Source organism: Tachysurus vachellii, chromosome 4 (assembly GCF_030014155.1).
Source record: "Tachysurus vachellii isolate PV-2020 chromosome 4, HZAU_Pvac_v1, whole genome shotgun sequence".
NCBI lineage: Eukaryota > Metazoa > Chordata > Actinopteri > Siluriformes > Bagridae > Tachysurus > Tachysurus vachellii.
In genome coordinates, this window is record NC_083463.1 from 4,004,327 (window position 1) to 4,019,299 (window position 14,973).

At 40.2% G+C, this 14,973-nt stretch overlaps 1 protein-coding gene across 1 annotated transcript; it reads left to right on the forward strand.

The window, feature by feature from the left end:
- The first annotated feature begins 859 nt into the window (after positions 1-859).
- ppig (peptidylprolyl isomerase G (cyclophilin G)) lies at positions 860-14,282 on the forward strand. The gene is made up of 13 exons (XM_060867441.1): positions 860-1,004; positions 2,280-2,344; positions 2,423-2,497; positions 3,021-3,128; positions 3,236-3,280; positions 4,124-4,211; positions 4,975-5,004; positions 5,106-5,245; positions 9,364-9,550; positions 9,655-9,885; positions 10,042-10,123; positions 10,619-10,770; positions 11,950-14,282. The coding sequence occupies exons 2-13, from the start codon at positions 2,284-2,286 to the stop codon at positions 12,908-12,910; spliced, it is 2,160 nt and encodes a 719-aa protein (XP_060723424.1). The 5' UTR covers positions 860-1,004; positions 2,280-2,283; the 3' UTR covers positions 12,911-14,282.
- Positions 14,283-14,973: the final 691 nt, after the last annotated feature.

The following is a 14,973-nucleotide window of genomic DNA, read 5'->3' on the forward strand; positions in this document are numbered from 1 at the left end:
TTTTTTTTTTTTTGTAAATTGAACAATTAAAGATTTTTAAATCCAATCACATGTCTGGTGTCTTCATCATCCAGATCATTGAGGTTGGGTTGTAAACGTTGTCTTTTCACGGCACAGCGAGATAAATAAATGTTGTTGTTTTTTCAAGCCGATTTAAACGATCGAAGTTTGCAGCAGAATTATAATCTAAACGAAGGTATCCGTTTCCTCGGCACTAACGATTCGTTCATTGAACGTTTGCGCTGTAAATACTAGGCTTTTTCACTTCACCCCATTGTAGATTATTTTCTACTAACAGCATGACATGCAGAGTGTTTATTCCTTGCATAATAGACATGAATTTGTAATAACAACAATAACAAACAGCAAAGACGTATTTCCTAAGCATAAAGCATAAAACACAATAACATTGTAGTTTTTTTTATTGATCTCATCATCCATGAGCATTATAACATAATAATGTGTGCATATGTAAATAGGCTGTGTTTCTGGGGGCGTGGTCAGTTTCCTAGGCGACAGTAACCTTGGCTTTGACATTAATTTCAACCTTTTACGTTAATGTTAATAGGTTAATGGCTTTGGTCAATGAATACAATAAATAATAATAATAATAATAATAATAATAATAATAATAATAATAATAATATTTTCATAGAAAAGGGATAAAAAAGTACACAGCAAACTATCATTTAAAATAAAATCTCAGAAACAAGTGTTTAGTCATTTACTCGCCTTTGCATCTATTTTATATGTACTTTACTTTCATTAATAAACAAAACATTTATTTATGTTTGTGTTTTAAACAAAATTCCCTTTATGTCTGAATCATCTCTATTTACATCCACAATAAGTCATACAGTATTGCGCGCGCAGGTTCTTACCCACAATGCACCGGAGCTGTTGAGGGCGCCATCTTTGTAACGCCGTGTTGGGAATCAAACGCGCTGTTAGCTTAACGTTTGTTTGTGTGGGTTTTTTTTTTATGTTTGCCGGCCTCTTAGCGTGTAAGTGCGTGTTTTTTAATACTCTGTATTAGCGTATCGACAAAAAAAATCCGTGGTTCTGTGTTGATTGTAACCGTCAGTTCAGGGATTTGTACCTAATCTGTGTTTGCGTTTGAGGCGCGTGCGGTTTTTCCCGCACCTGTATTCCGGTATATTTCACTTTCCCTGATGTGACCGTTAACGCTGAATACGGGTGGGAATAAATAACGCATGCTAGCCAGGTAACTAGCTTATAGTAAGCGTTTAAAGCGTTAAACCCCCGTATTGTTATTTAATTGTTAGTAATTAAAATCATTAATAGATTCCGATCGCTGATGACTGGATAATTTTACATAAAGTGTAAAAAAATGTTTGAAATCTGTACATACGTTGTTGACTAGTTATGCTAACGATGCTAAGCTAAGTGATTAGCAGTGGCTATGCTAACGAAGCTAAGCTAGGTGATTAGCAGTGGCTACGTGTGAAAGTGTTATAACATTATTTTTATTGTGGATTACAAAAATCTGTTGTTGATTTAGTACGTTGAAATTTTGACCCGTTATCTAGTCTACACTTATCTCTAAATCCCAGAAGTTTGACACTTAATAATAATTTATCTCGAAAATCTGATTACTGATTATTAAAAGTCTAATTTATCAGATCTGATTGTGTTCGAGTTCTCACAAGTCTTATTTATGTCGAGTCTTATTGTCAAATTACTGATTTATTATCGCAAAAAAATATGATTTAGGAGCTCAAATCTAAATCTCAAATCTAAGTGTCAAAATTTCTATCCTATTTCACTCGAGTCTGATTTGTAATCTCAGAAGTCTGATCTATTCTCAATCTGATTTGTTTATGTGTAACATTTTGGCTTTTGTCTTATTTTCTTGTTAAAATTTTTGAGCTCAAATACAAGCTTATTTTTTTATATTTTTATATTCTTATACAAGCTTATAAACTTATGAGTTTATAAGCTTTAACCCACTGACCTTTGACCTTAGTTTGCTTGGTCAGAAAACAGCAGCAAGCTCAGAATAAAGGTGATTTAGATGTTAAACACAAAGTCAACAAACTCTGTGGGGTTTACAGACTAATTTATTTATTTTCTGGCAGTTTAAATCTCTGTTAGATGTATTGAGTAGTTGTGGTAGTGTGTAGGAGAAACATCCGCTGTTCAGATCGTGTGTGTGTGTGTTAAGTGTGAGAGAGAGAGCGAGTATGTGAGTGCAGTGTAGTGGTTTAGGAAGGAAACAGATAACCGTATTTATTTATTTATTTATTTCCCTTTCCCAGAACAATGGGGGTAAAGGTGCCACGTCCGCGCTGCTTCTTTGACATCGGCATCGGAAACACGTTAGGTGAGAACTCACTACTGACCAGATTGTATGACTGATCCATCGTTTATTTCACAACTGATTAACCCGTGTTGATTCCAGTCGGCCGTGTGGTGTTCGAGCTTTTCTCTGACGCGTGTCCCAAGACGTGCGAGAACTTCCGCTGTCTCTGCACAGGTCAGTGTAATGAGCGTCATCTTCAGGATGGGATTCGGAGACTGTTACCTTTAAACTATTCTAAATAGATTGGAGGGTTTTTTTTTTCATGTAAGAAATTTGAATGTATTTTGAAGGAAAATTGTTTATTTTCATGGAATATAAAAACTGACTTTTTATAAGGCCTTTTAGCAATATTTTATTATAAAAAAAAACATTATCAAGGTTATTTTTTTAAACCTTTTAATGTGATGTCATTTACATATCAGAAATGTCAGAGTAAAAAAGAAAATATAATTGTCACATATTTTGTAGTAATTTTTTTAAATATATTATTTTAACCCTTTATATATAATTTTTTTTTTTAGACTGTTTGAAAAAGTACCATTAAAGATCTTTTCACTTTTTTTTTAATAATTGTTTTGATGAAATTTTCTTACACACACCATGATGCATATCCTGTATTATAGAATTGTCTTCAAGATTCGTGAATATATTTTGTTCCCTCTGTGAAGTAAACGTCACTCTTTTCCACTGTTTTCAGGCGAGAAGGGAATTGGAAAGACGACACAGAAACCGCTGCACTACAAGGGCTGTCTGATCCACAGGATCGTGAAGGATTTCATGATCCAAGGAGGAGATTTTAGTGAAGGTGCGGCATTAAATATTAAGTCACCTAAATAAGTCTTTTGTTGTTTTCTTTATACATGCTGATCTCATCCCTATAACGTTCATCGGCACTGTTTTTTTGTCCTATAGGGAATGGCCGAGGCGGTGAATCCATATACGGAGGATTCTTTGAAGGTATTTCTCTCTCAGCACTATCCTTAATCATTCATTAGTAACAGTAATTAATCCACAAATTCATTGTGTACTTTAGAATGACCTCAGCAGTCAAACTTGTATATCTTTGATAACTTCTGTATTAGTCCACACACACACACACACACACACACACACGCAGCATTGTTGAATTCTCAGTTTTGATTGGTCAGAATGTGCTTCCTTTTCACATCAGCTCTGAGCAATAGTGCAGTGAGACATCACAGGTTTAAAGGACTAAAACACCTGGACATGTCTAAGTTGTGGGGGGTCACAGCTTCATCATTCTGTCTTTTGGAACATCCTGTCCCTGAATTTGATATTCCTTATACATGATGCTCATTAAGGTTGCTGTGTATTGTCTACTTCACTAAAGCATTCAAGTTGAACTTTGTGTAAATTTGTGTAAATGAAATACATTTAAATTAATTATCTAAATATTGAATATTTATTTCAGTCCCTTCCCAATTTTTGATCATAGAAATGAACACAAAATCTGAGATATTCAGAGGAGCTGAGAGTTTCTCAAAATATCTGCAGGTTTTCTGCAGACTTGGTTGTGTGATATCACCACCACAGGAACTCATCCAAAGCTTCCTCTCAGATCCACGAGTAAAGCTCTCACAGAAAGACATTACACGTGCCTTCACTGCTAGGAGTTTAAAAGAAGCATCATGTGCTTGAGATTTCACAGATTCAGGAAGTTTCCCCACACACAAGTTGCTTTATAGGTTTATAGAAACAGTCACAGCCGAATCTTGGAGAGTCTGTTGAGTGTGAGTTGTGTATGGAGCGTCAGTCTAATATCGTGTCTCTCTTCCACAGACGAGAGCTTCTCTATGAAACATAATAAGGAGTTCCTGCTGTCTATGGCGAACCGAGGCAAAGACACCAACGGCTCACAGTTCTTCATGTGAGTCAGGAGACCAGCCGTGTGTCGTCGATCCGCTTCTCAGTGCTCCAGCACGTGTTAAATAATGTCCCAGATTGCATTGACAGTACAGGTGCATTTCCACCGAGGGTCTGAAACTAATAGTGTTCTGGTGACCTTGGGACAGATCCTAGACATGTTTTAGATCGATGGTGCTTTCGCGTATACGGTGCGTAGTTTGTTTTGACCTTTGTGCTTTTCAGTGTGAGCAGCGATGTCGATGTTACATCACTCTGTAAGCTGGGAAGGAAGAGAGGTGGTTGAGCAGACTGGCCTGAGTCGACGAGGTCACATTAAGTTCAGGGGCATTTTTGGTGTATTTTTACCAGTTCCAAGTTGATCGAAAGATGCTGTGATTTATTTTGTGGTTGATGAACAGACCTCTGGCTAACAAAGCACTACAGTGGTGTTTTCTTTCTTTCTTTATTTTTTTAAAGCACGTTTCTGTCTGGTGATAGATGTGTGCTTTGGCTGAACAATTCTGAGAGGTTTGTTGTCCTACATGTCTGGTTCTGTGGAGTGTATATATATATGACATAAAAGCAGCTCTGCTTCCTCGGGTGGAAATGCATCTCTTTTTGTTCATAGGAGTTTTTTTTTCCAGCTACGAGTGTGTCCGAGGTTTCATTGTGAATTGCCAATGATCTTGTGATGAATGAGCAGGAGATGTGCATTAATCATTGTTTTTGTGTTTATTAGATTTGTATTTACATTCTGCCTCACTGTTTTGTGTCCCTGACCATAGAACTACAAAACCTACTCCTCATCTGGATGGGTAAGAACGTGTGTGTGATGATTTTATATAGCAGTGTAGAGCTGTCTGTAATAACAGGAACACTCACCCTGACTAATCTGATCTCCTCTCCCTCTGGGCAGGATTCATGTGGTGTTTGGTCAGGTGATCTCGGGCCAGGAGGTGATCCGGACCATCGAGACTCAGAAGACGGACCCTAACAGCCGACCGTACGCCGAGGTCAAGGTGCTCAGCTGTGGCGAGCTCGTCCCCAAATCCAAAGGTGCATCAGTGTTTCCTCACTTTTAAACTGAACACGGCTCTAATTTGGGATTTGAAAGAAACGAACAAATTTCAGTAAGGAATAATGGAAGTTTGTGTGATTATGTGCTTATTACTTAATTTAAATAAATAAATAAATGATCACAACAAACGTTCCGGCTCTTCCACACTGTATATGAGCTTTGCCTTTTAACGCCTGAATACAATTACGAGTTATCACTCAAAAATATGCCGAAAGAGTCGTCGGTCGGTTCTGCTGGTGGGAAAAAGTCAACACAATAAATGTGAATCAAGAATTACTGATTATCCTCTGATTATTATCTGATTGTTCAGTTCAGTCAAAAAATCGTGTGTAACGCTTTTAAGAATGAACTCTGTCTCAAATCAGCTTTATAGAACATAAAGACAATACAAAAATGTAATATTATACAAACATTAATATTACACAAAAGGTTGAGATTAATATTAGGCTGTTTGTATTTATTCTTAATGAACAAGTCTGAGGTGACTGTGGTGAGGAAAAACTCCCTTAGATGGAAGAGGAAGAAACCTTGAGAGGAACCAGACTCAAAAGTGAACCTCATCCTCATTTGGGTGACACTGGAGGGTGTGATGATCAATATACAATTGTCAGACTGTATATTTATAATGAGGTTGTTGTCCTCAAGGACCACATGGAGTTGACATCATCTCTTAGAAATCGTTATCTCTGATAACCAGAGAAATAAAAACTTCCAGATTATCCTCAGTAAAGTGTCTAGGAAATTAAAACTCCTAAAAGCATGCGGTGTAATTTTTAGTCTTTGCCATTTTCAACAATTGCGAAAAACCTGCGATGGACACAACATAGCGAATGTGGCATTTACCATATAAGCACTGGTCACTTCATGTGTTGTCTCTGATCCGATAGCTATCCGATTTGTTAAAACTGTACCATTTACATTAGGCCACATAAATGCGTCTCGGTGAATCGGATATCGATCCCATCTTTCTACTCCCGCCCAAAATGCACATATATTTTACCTCATTTCCGGGGTAATTGAACTGGAACACGCTTTGGTGTATGCGGTTTTCAGAACGCAATCAAAAAGAACACGAAAAAAACTCGTTACGACGGTTATGCTACAAAAAACAGTGTTTACTGTTTGCTGCATTTTCGCTGGCGGCAGCAGTGCATTTTAAGACCCAACGAGACACCTGGGTGAAAGATCACCTGCGAGTGACGTACTTCCGTTTGGGAGGAGTATAGCGCTGACGTATGTGGCTTGAACAACCACATTCATTTACACCTGTCCAGTTTCATCTGAAACGCGTCCCAGGCCACCTCCTGAAGGGGGGTTTATATCCGTCTCGAAAACGTTTCGGAGGGCATTTAGACCTGGTCTTTTTACCATCGGAAAGCTATCGGATCACAGAAAAAACATGAAGTGACCAGGTGTAAAAAGCCCCTAAGTCAGAAAAATGACCAAACCTTCACATTGTCATTGAGTCATCAGTATGATCTCTATTATGAGAGCCATACTGACCATATAAAGATGAAAGTGGTGAAATGCCCTTAACTATAACATGGATCAGTCCTGACAGATCTGAGCTAGCAACATCAGCTAGTGGCTGTGTGCTTAGCATCCTGGGAATTTTTAAAAAAAAAAAAACTTTTTTTAGTTCTTATCTGATCATGTCCCTGATTATAAGTTTTATTATAAGTCTTGCTTCTTGTTCATGCTGTGAGCCGCCATGTCGGTTTGACGCCATTTGTTGAAGTCGGGGTTGAGATGCTCTCAAAGTTCCTCAGGAGGAATTTCAGTTTGAGGGACATTTTCTCACATATTTCCGCAAGTGCCTGGTGATTCCTGTAAAAATGTTAATCCCAGTTTCTCCCTTTAGCAAGATTCTGCATTATTCCTCGCCGCTGCTGAGTTGCTTGGCTCAGTCGGAATAGAGAATTCAAGAAGTTTCTTTTTTGCATTTACAAAGCCGCTGAATCCAGAATGATCAGAATCAATAGTCAGTTCAAGAAGCTTTTATTGTCATTACAACCATATATAGCTGTTGCAGTACACAGTGACATGAGACAACGTTTCTTGTTCCCAAACCAGACAGTGATGCAGCTGCTCAGAATGATCTCGATGGTCCCTCTGTAAAAAGTAGTCAGGATGGCTGAGGGAGATGTGCCTTTCTCAGCCTTCGTAAGAAGTAGAGACGCTGCTGGGCTTTCTTGGTGATGGAGCTGGTGTTGTTGAGTCACCAGGTGAAGTTCTCCAATAGATGAACAACAAGAGATTTGGTGCTCTTGACCATCTCTACAGATGATCCATTGATGTTCAGCAGAGTGAGTGGTCGCTCTTTGCTCTCCTAAAGTCAACAACCATCTCTTTTAGTTTTATCAACAATCAAAGACAGGTTGTTGGCTCTACACCAGGCGGGTAACTGCTGCACCTCCTCTCTGTATGCTGACTTGTCGTTCTTTTTTTTTCCTGTGACACCATGTTCTGGATGCTATCTGACTTTGTCCATACGGTAAACAGTTATAGAAAGGAAATTATTAATGATCACACACTTTTGGTGTCAACTAGATGAAGATGTGTTCCCTTTAGAGTCTGGTACATCTCACGTCTCACGGTCTCCCCTCATGTCGTCTCTGGGACATTTTCCTCACCACCATCAACTCTGACTTGCTCTTTAGGAATCTTACTGTAAAGATGTTTTGAGACAATGTCCATTGTGTGATACAAATATAATGTATTTGAAATTCATTCTTTTAGATTCCTGTAGCTCTTTATTCGCCTAAAGCCAGTTAAATAGCCACTCATTTATTTAGACCAGGGGTGTCATACTCAGGCCCGCGGGCCAAATTTGTAATTATATTTGGCCCACGAGATCATATCAAATGTGCATTACAGCTGGTTAGCCGCATGCTCCGCTAATACTACATATCCCAGAATGCCTTGCCACTGTATTGAGGCGTAGTCACGACCAGCGAGCGCCCCTCATTCTCTGTTGACAGTCGTTAACAACCGTGTTAGTCACGTCGGGCAAGTTAACTCCACCCTCCACAAAAATGGCCAAACAAAAGACGGACAATAGGAGCTTTCAAGACAGGAGGGAGGCAGATTATCTGTTCACGAATATAAAGGACAGACCTGTTTGTCTCGTGTGCTAACGGAGCTAACGTGTCTGTAACCAAAGAATATAACATAAGAAGACACGATGAAATGAAACATTATGAGAAGTATAAGGACCTGGACGTAAAGCAGAAGCTCCAGAAGGCGGAGGAGATGAAAACAAGTCTGGTTTCCCGGCAGACTATGTTCATGAAAGCAAAATGAAATGTGAAGCTGCTGTAAAGCTTTATTGTGGCAGCAGAGATTGTATCTGTCCAGTCTGCTCGGCCCTTTAATGAGGGAGAGTTTGTCAAAAAGTGTATGGTCAAAGTTTGCGACATCGGATCAGTGTGCGGATCAGTGTGCGGATCAGTGTGCGGATCAGTGTGCGGATCAGTGTGCGGATCAGTGTGCGGATCAGTGTGCGGATCAGTGTGCGGATCAGTGTGCGGATCAGTGTGCGGATCAGTGTGCGGATCAGTGTGCGGATCAGTGTGCGGATCAGTGTGCGGAGTAAATCAGAGTGTAACACACTGAGTTTGAATATGTTTTCTTTATGCACTTTTTCTACTCCAAGGCATGAACTGTTAATAGTCGCAAAGTTGAATGAAACGATTATTTTTGGTTGTTTTGTTGTTGGTTTTGAAAAAGATCCACTTCAAAAAGGAACTTAAAATGATCCAGTGAGAGGCGTAATTTATTTTATTTATTTAAATAAGAACCGAACACCACTGATGTGTCTTTTATTTCAATTTTAATTTGTGTTTGTAATATCAAGCTCTGGTTGTTCCAAATCCTGTGTTCAAGCAAAACTAAAGTTTGTTTCCATATGAAAAAGGTTGAACATTACACATCAGTTGCAGGTCATTTTTCTATAAATATACAGTTTGGCCCATGACTTTATCTCAGTTTTATATTTTGGCCCACAGTGAATTTGAGTTTGACTCCCCTGATTTAGACGATTTGTTTTCATCTGTGTGCATGTTTAAAATTCTGTCTGGTCGTCTTCGTTTGTTAGTCAAGAAGGAAAAGAAGAAGAAACAGCAGTCGTCCAGTGAGAGCAGCGACGACGACTCGTCCTCCTCGGAGACTTCTGACGAATCCGAGGAGTCTGACAAGGACGACAAGAAGCACAAGAAGAAACATAAGAAGGAGCTGAAGAAGAAGAAGAAGGAGCAGAAACACAAGAAGAAAAAGGAGAAGGGGTTTGTACACCACCTGGAATAGTGCTTAGATGTTGAGTCATCAGTTTTGTGTGATGTTAATGATTACAAGGGGGTTTAGTAATAACTGCTACATCTGCCTTTAGGTCAGACGATGAGGAAGAAGCCAAAGAGGCGGAGCCACAGCAGCCCGTTTCGTCTGTCCGTCCAGAGGAAGTCCCACCCATCCCAGAGAACCGCTTCCTGATGAGACGCAGTCCACAGCCTCAGCCTAAAGAAAAGGAGGAGCAGGCGAAGGATAAACCTAAGGAGAATTCTGGGAAAGAGCGACAAAGAGAAAGGGAGAGAGAGCGAGAGAGGGACAGAGAGCGGGAGAGGTGGGTTCACAAAACAAATGAAATGCAAGTGCTGGATAAGACGAGCCATCGACGATGCCATGTTTTGACCCAGAATAATTTTCACACGTATAAGATTGTCCTCTTTGGGTCTTTGTCTGCTACACTGTACTGGAAATACATGTCACTGTGTTTCAGGCCCATGATGAACTCACGACCAAATCGCACACGCCTGGTGATGACTCGCTCCGGCCGGAGAATTAAAGGACGAGGCCCCAGGGTGAGAATCTGCCTGGAGATCTGGGAATTTTCTTACTACGGTGCAAAACACAACCCACCAACACGTTTTCTAAAGTTGATTCTATGGGTCAAAAGTTTAGAAATAAAAAAAACTTTCAAATTAAAACACAAATTTTTTTTAAACGTTTCTGAAATGTGCTTATTTTGTGTGTGAGGAATAATTCTGTAGTGATCAGGTTTAAAGTGGCCTCTGGCTGTAAAATGCTTGAGAATAACCAAGATACAATCCTAATGATATTTGATTTGACGTTCACTCCCAGCCAATCAGGTTGCAAATACAAGCCCTGAAGTGAAAACTAGAGATACATTTCTTTTATAGTCCCTTATTACCAAGACCATGTTGAGATATTCCATTGCCGGGATGTTCTCCTGTGGCAACAAGAGTGACCGCTGTGAACGGACTTTGTCCTTTATGCCCAAATATATTTATTTACTTGTTTCCCTCCTTCCCTTTCTTTCCCCTTTCTCTATATAGCGCTATCGGACTCCGTCGCGGTCTCGCTCTCGGTCCTGGGATCGTTTCCGGCGTAGCGAGACTCCTCCACACTGGAGACTGGAAATGCAGAGGACCCAGAAGGCCAAACCCAATACACAGAGCACGCAGGAGCGCTGGATCAAAGGAGACAAGTACGACTGACCCGCACCATGCACATGCAGCATCAGTACTCTGGCACACTCGTGTTTAGAGTAGTGTTTAGCTCGCACTGATATTATGTTTAAAACTTCTCCGACGTTACAGAATAGCACGACTGAACATGAGGTCACAGCCATAAATCCTGAAATGAATCATCATGCATTACAGCTTACTATTTTCACATTAGAATTAAACAGCAGATCTGTAGCGTAAACCTCCAGGTGTGGTTACTGAACCTGCTGTATTTACATGCACCCTGCTTTCTACTGAGGCTCAGATCAACCTCGCAAACAATACCAGTGTTGCATTTGATGTCGCAGTCATGTCTAAAAACACGTGAAGCATGTGATTATAATAAGTGTAATCATTTATGGCCCAGTCCCGGTGGCCCAACAGCAGGTTCCTGTGCTGTCTCGGGTTTGATTCCCACGCAGGAAGGTCACCCAGCCACCGAAGAGTTAACTCTCAGTGCTGGTCCCAAGCCTGGATGAAATGGGAGGGTTGCATAAGGAAGAGCATCCGGCGTAGAAAACTGTGCCAGATCTAATATGTGGACCACGTGATCCGCTGTGGTGAAACTAACAGGGAGCAGCTGAAAGACCAACAACATTTAAGGCCTAGTCTGCCATCAGTCTGTCTATATTTAATGCCTTGGAATAATTTTAACAGTGAAAGAGTCAAATAATTTTAGTATAGGAAATTTATTTAACATTTTGTGTTCATATTGCCTTGTGTTAACTGTATCGTCTCGTATCATGACTTCAGCGTATGGTCTCATGCTTTAGCACTTACTCAGCATCATGTTCGCTTTTATCATTAACTGGGTCATATATTAATGTAAAAATTTCATTTAAGTTGTCTATATTTATTTCTTTGTGATTTTTAGGTTATTTTAATTCTTTTTAACCGTTCTTTGCCATGAAGACAGCCTCAGTAGCTGACATGGCAGTAAATTATAGCATCTAACCTAACCTTTATCATTAACTGACAGATTTCATCAGTTACTCAAAGACCGTAGGCTAAGAATTGCAAAAAAGCTCTTTTACAAAGTTGCCACACACTTTTACTCCACTCTTTTTAGTGTTGGTTTCGACTCGTGTTCAGTCTGGAGAAAGTGGCATTCGTGCATCTTCACTTAGAGTTATAATGATTACTGTGCCGGTCTCTTTCAGAGGGGATGCGTCTCAGGAGAAGCCCGAGACTGCAGAGCAGCCGGAAAAAGAGAAAGCTGACACTGAACCTTCACGTGAGAGGAAGGACTCTGAGCGAGAGAAGAAAAGCTCCAAGAGGAACAAATCAAGCAGCCCAGACAAAGGACGAGAGAGGAAGAGTGGCAGACACCGATCCAGGAGCCAGGAGAGGGACAAACGGAAAAAAGCAGATGGAGAGGCGGAAAAGAGAAAGGGCCGGAGTCGCAGCAAGGAGAAGAAAGGAGAGGAGGAGCAGAAACGTAGCAGAACCAATGATAAAAGGGGCCAGTCCAGAAGCAAGGACAGGAAAGACAAAGACGCAAGAAAGGACCGAGAGGACAGCAAGAGTAAGAGTACAGAGCAACCTAAGCAGCCTGAGAGAGACGCGAGGGACAAGCGGGAGGAGGCTAAAAAGACTAAGAATGGAGAAACCCGACGTGAACGTTCACGGAGCCGAGAAAGAGAGCGTGACGTCAGGAGACGCTCCAGGTCCGGGTCCCGGTCCAGGTCGAGAGGACGTGGTAGACGAGAGAGGTCACGCAACAGAGGTCAGGGCAAGCGACGAAGCAGCAGCCGGGACAGGAAGTCACGGCGATCAAGAAGCAGGGATCAAAGAGACCGAGGCAGAGAGCATGCCAAAGGCAAAGAGGATGAAGAGAAGAAGAGCGACGTTAAATCTGATGACACGAAGAGCAAAGAGAGCAGAGCGAGAGACCAGAGCTCTAAAGAGCGGTCTAGTCAAAAACGCCGGAGCAGAGAGAGAAGCGCCAAACGGAGACGTGCGAAAAGCAGCAGCAGCTCAGACAGCGACACGGACAAACGCAAAAAATGCAGGAAGAGCGAGAGCCCCAAAAGCAGAGAGAGAGCAAAAGACAAATCACGCAGCCCCAAGAAGGAAAACAAGAATGAGAAAAAGGACTCGAGCTCCAGTGACAGTGACTGATGCTTCCCATGATGGCCTCCAACATCCTCTCTACACCTCATCCAGTCTTAAGGACTACTGACCCACCGACCCCATGCGTCCGTTTTCAGTAACGAGCTCAGAGCTCTGAGTGGCACTGATATCAAACTCATGTCAGACTGACGACGACTTTTTCTTTTCTTTTTTTTTTTTTTTTAAAAACCTACAGTTTGGCCAACTTTGTTTTCTAATCATCTCAAATGTAGATAAACAAAGATGTGTTTGATTTCTGACATTTGCTTCTTTTTCCCTAACAAGTTACGACAAATCAAATTCAAGCTAGTAAAAAAAAAAAAAGGTCTAATCTTCAGTCGCATGCTTATAGTCGCACAAACTCAATCAGCTAAAACGTGGTAAGTAATTATTTATAAATAAAACCAATTTAACAAAAGCTATTCAATGGATTTAATTCACACAGCAGTATCAAGCCCAACTCATGAGTAGTGCAGCAGGTCCTTCACACTATTGTGAATTCTGTTGTTTTTTTCCTCGGGTTGTAGGAGAGAAGAAGAAAAACACTGCCAACTCCTAACCTACTGAGCCCAAGTGTCTCCTGGGTAACTGTGAATAAAGACTTAAGGGACCCGAGTAATCCACCTCTCTGAATAATCCACCTAATATACATATATATACTGTATATATTACTACTTAGTTCCATTTTTCCATCTCAGCGCTCCAGTAAAGAAGCAAACATCAGACACAAACACATCCTGTTTCATCAGCTACATTTGAACATTGTGAACTTTTCATTAAGAATGGTAGCTGTACTAAGAAAAAAAAAAAAACATCTCTGCTTCAGACGTCAATCATCTCTGCGATGTGTTCTCTCTAAAGCTTTGATCATGTCCCAAATGAACCCAAACTTCTCTCGCAGGATAAAGTCGAGCGTCATTTATAAGCCGTACTTATTCCAACGTTTGACTATTCAGTCTTCAGATTGAGTTACAGTGATTTGTACCGGACGTAACGTCTGCCTTTAGAGGGTAAAACTGAATGTCCCTGAACGAGCTTTTGCTTCCACAGCCGAGAGAACACGATTCCGACTCGTGTTTCTTGAAGTAAACGGCTGGTGTTCTTTATTTCCTCTTTTTTTTTTTTTTTTTTCCCCCTCCAAGCTGTTTGCTGGAGCCGTATTTCAAGCTGGATCCAATTTTAGTTAGCGTAAAAATGGATGATCGTGCTTTTTCCTGAGGTCCTGCGTGGACCCATGTTGCTGTTCTGCTCGGTGTTTAGTGAGACACAGGATAGGAATTTTGGAAAATTTTGGAGTTTTTTAATGGGGTTTTATGTTTGTAATAATGTCTACATACAAGTGTCGGTTCTGTTTGAAAAATTAAATCCGATTCTGAAAATATCTTGAGTCCTGTTTTGTGTTTTTTTTCTTTAAATAAATAGTGCGTTAGTTTGTTTTGTGACTATGTGGTGATTCCTCCATAATATTCAATAAAGCTGAAGTACAACCCCTGGCAGAAAGTATGGAGTCACCCCTCTCAGATGATGTTCATTCTAATGTTTAATTGTGTAGAAAAAAAAAAATAAAACAAGCACATACATGCCACAAAACAAAGTTCACTCAACAATCCAAACTTCTGGCTGTATAAAACACTTTTTTTAATCATTTTTATAAAAAAAAAAAACAAAAAGATAACTACAATTACAAATAGATACAAGATACAATTTATCTACAAATAGATAAAGTCAATTACAACTGTCTTTTACAGATCAAACAGAGGAAAAAAATATGGAATCACAAATCTGAGGAAAATTAGGGCCTTTTTACACCCGGTCACTTCATGTGTTGTCTCTGATCCGATAACTGTCTGAGTTGTTAAAACTACCATTTACATTAGGCCACATAAATGCGTCTCGGCGAATCAGATATCGATCCGATCTTTCTACTCCCGCCCAAAATGCACATATATTTTACCTTATTTCCGGGGTAATTGAAATGGAACACGTTTTGGTGTATGAAGTTTTCAGAACGCAATCAAAAAGAAGACGAAAAAAAACTCGTTATGAAGGTTATGCTACAAAAAACAGCATTT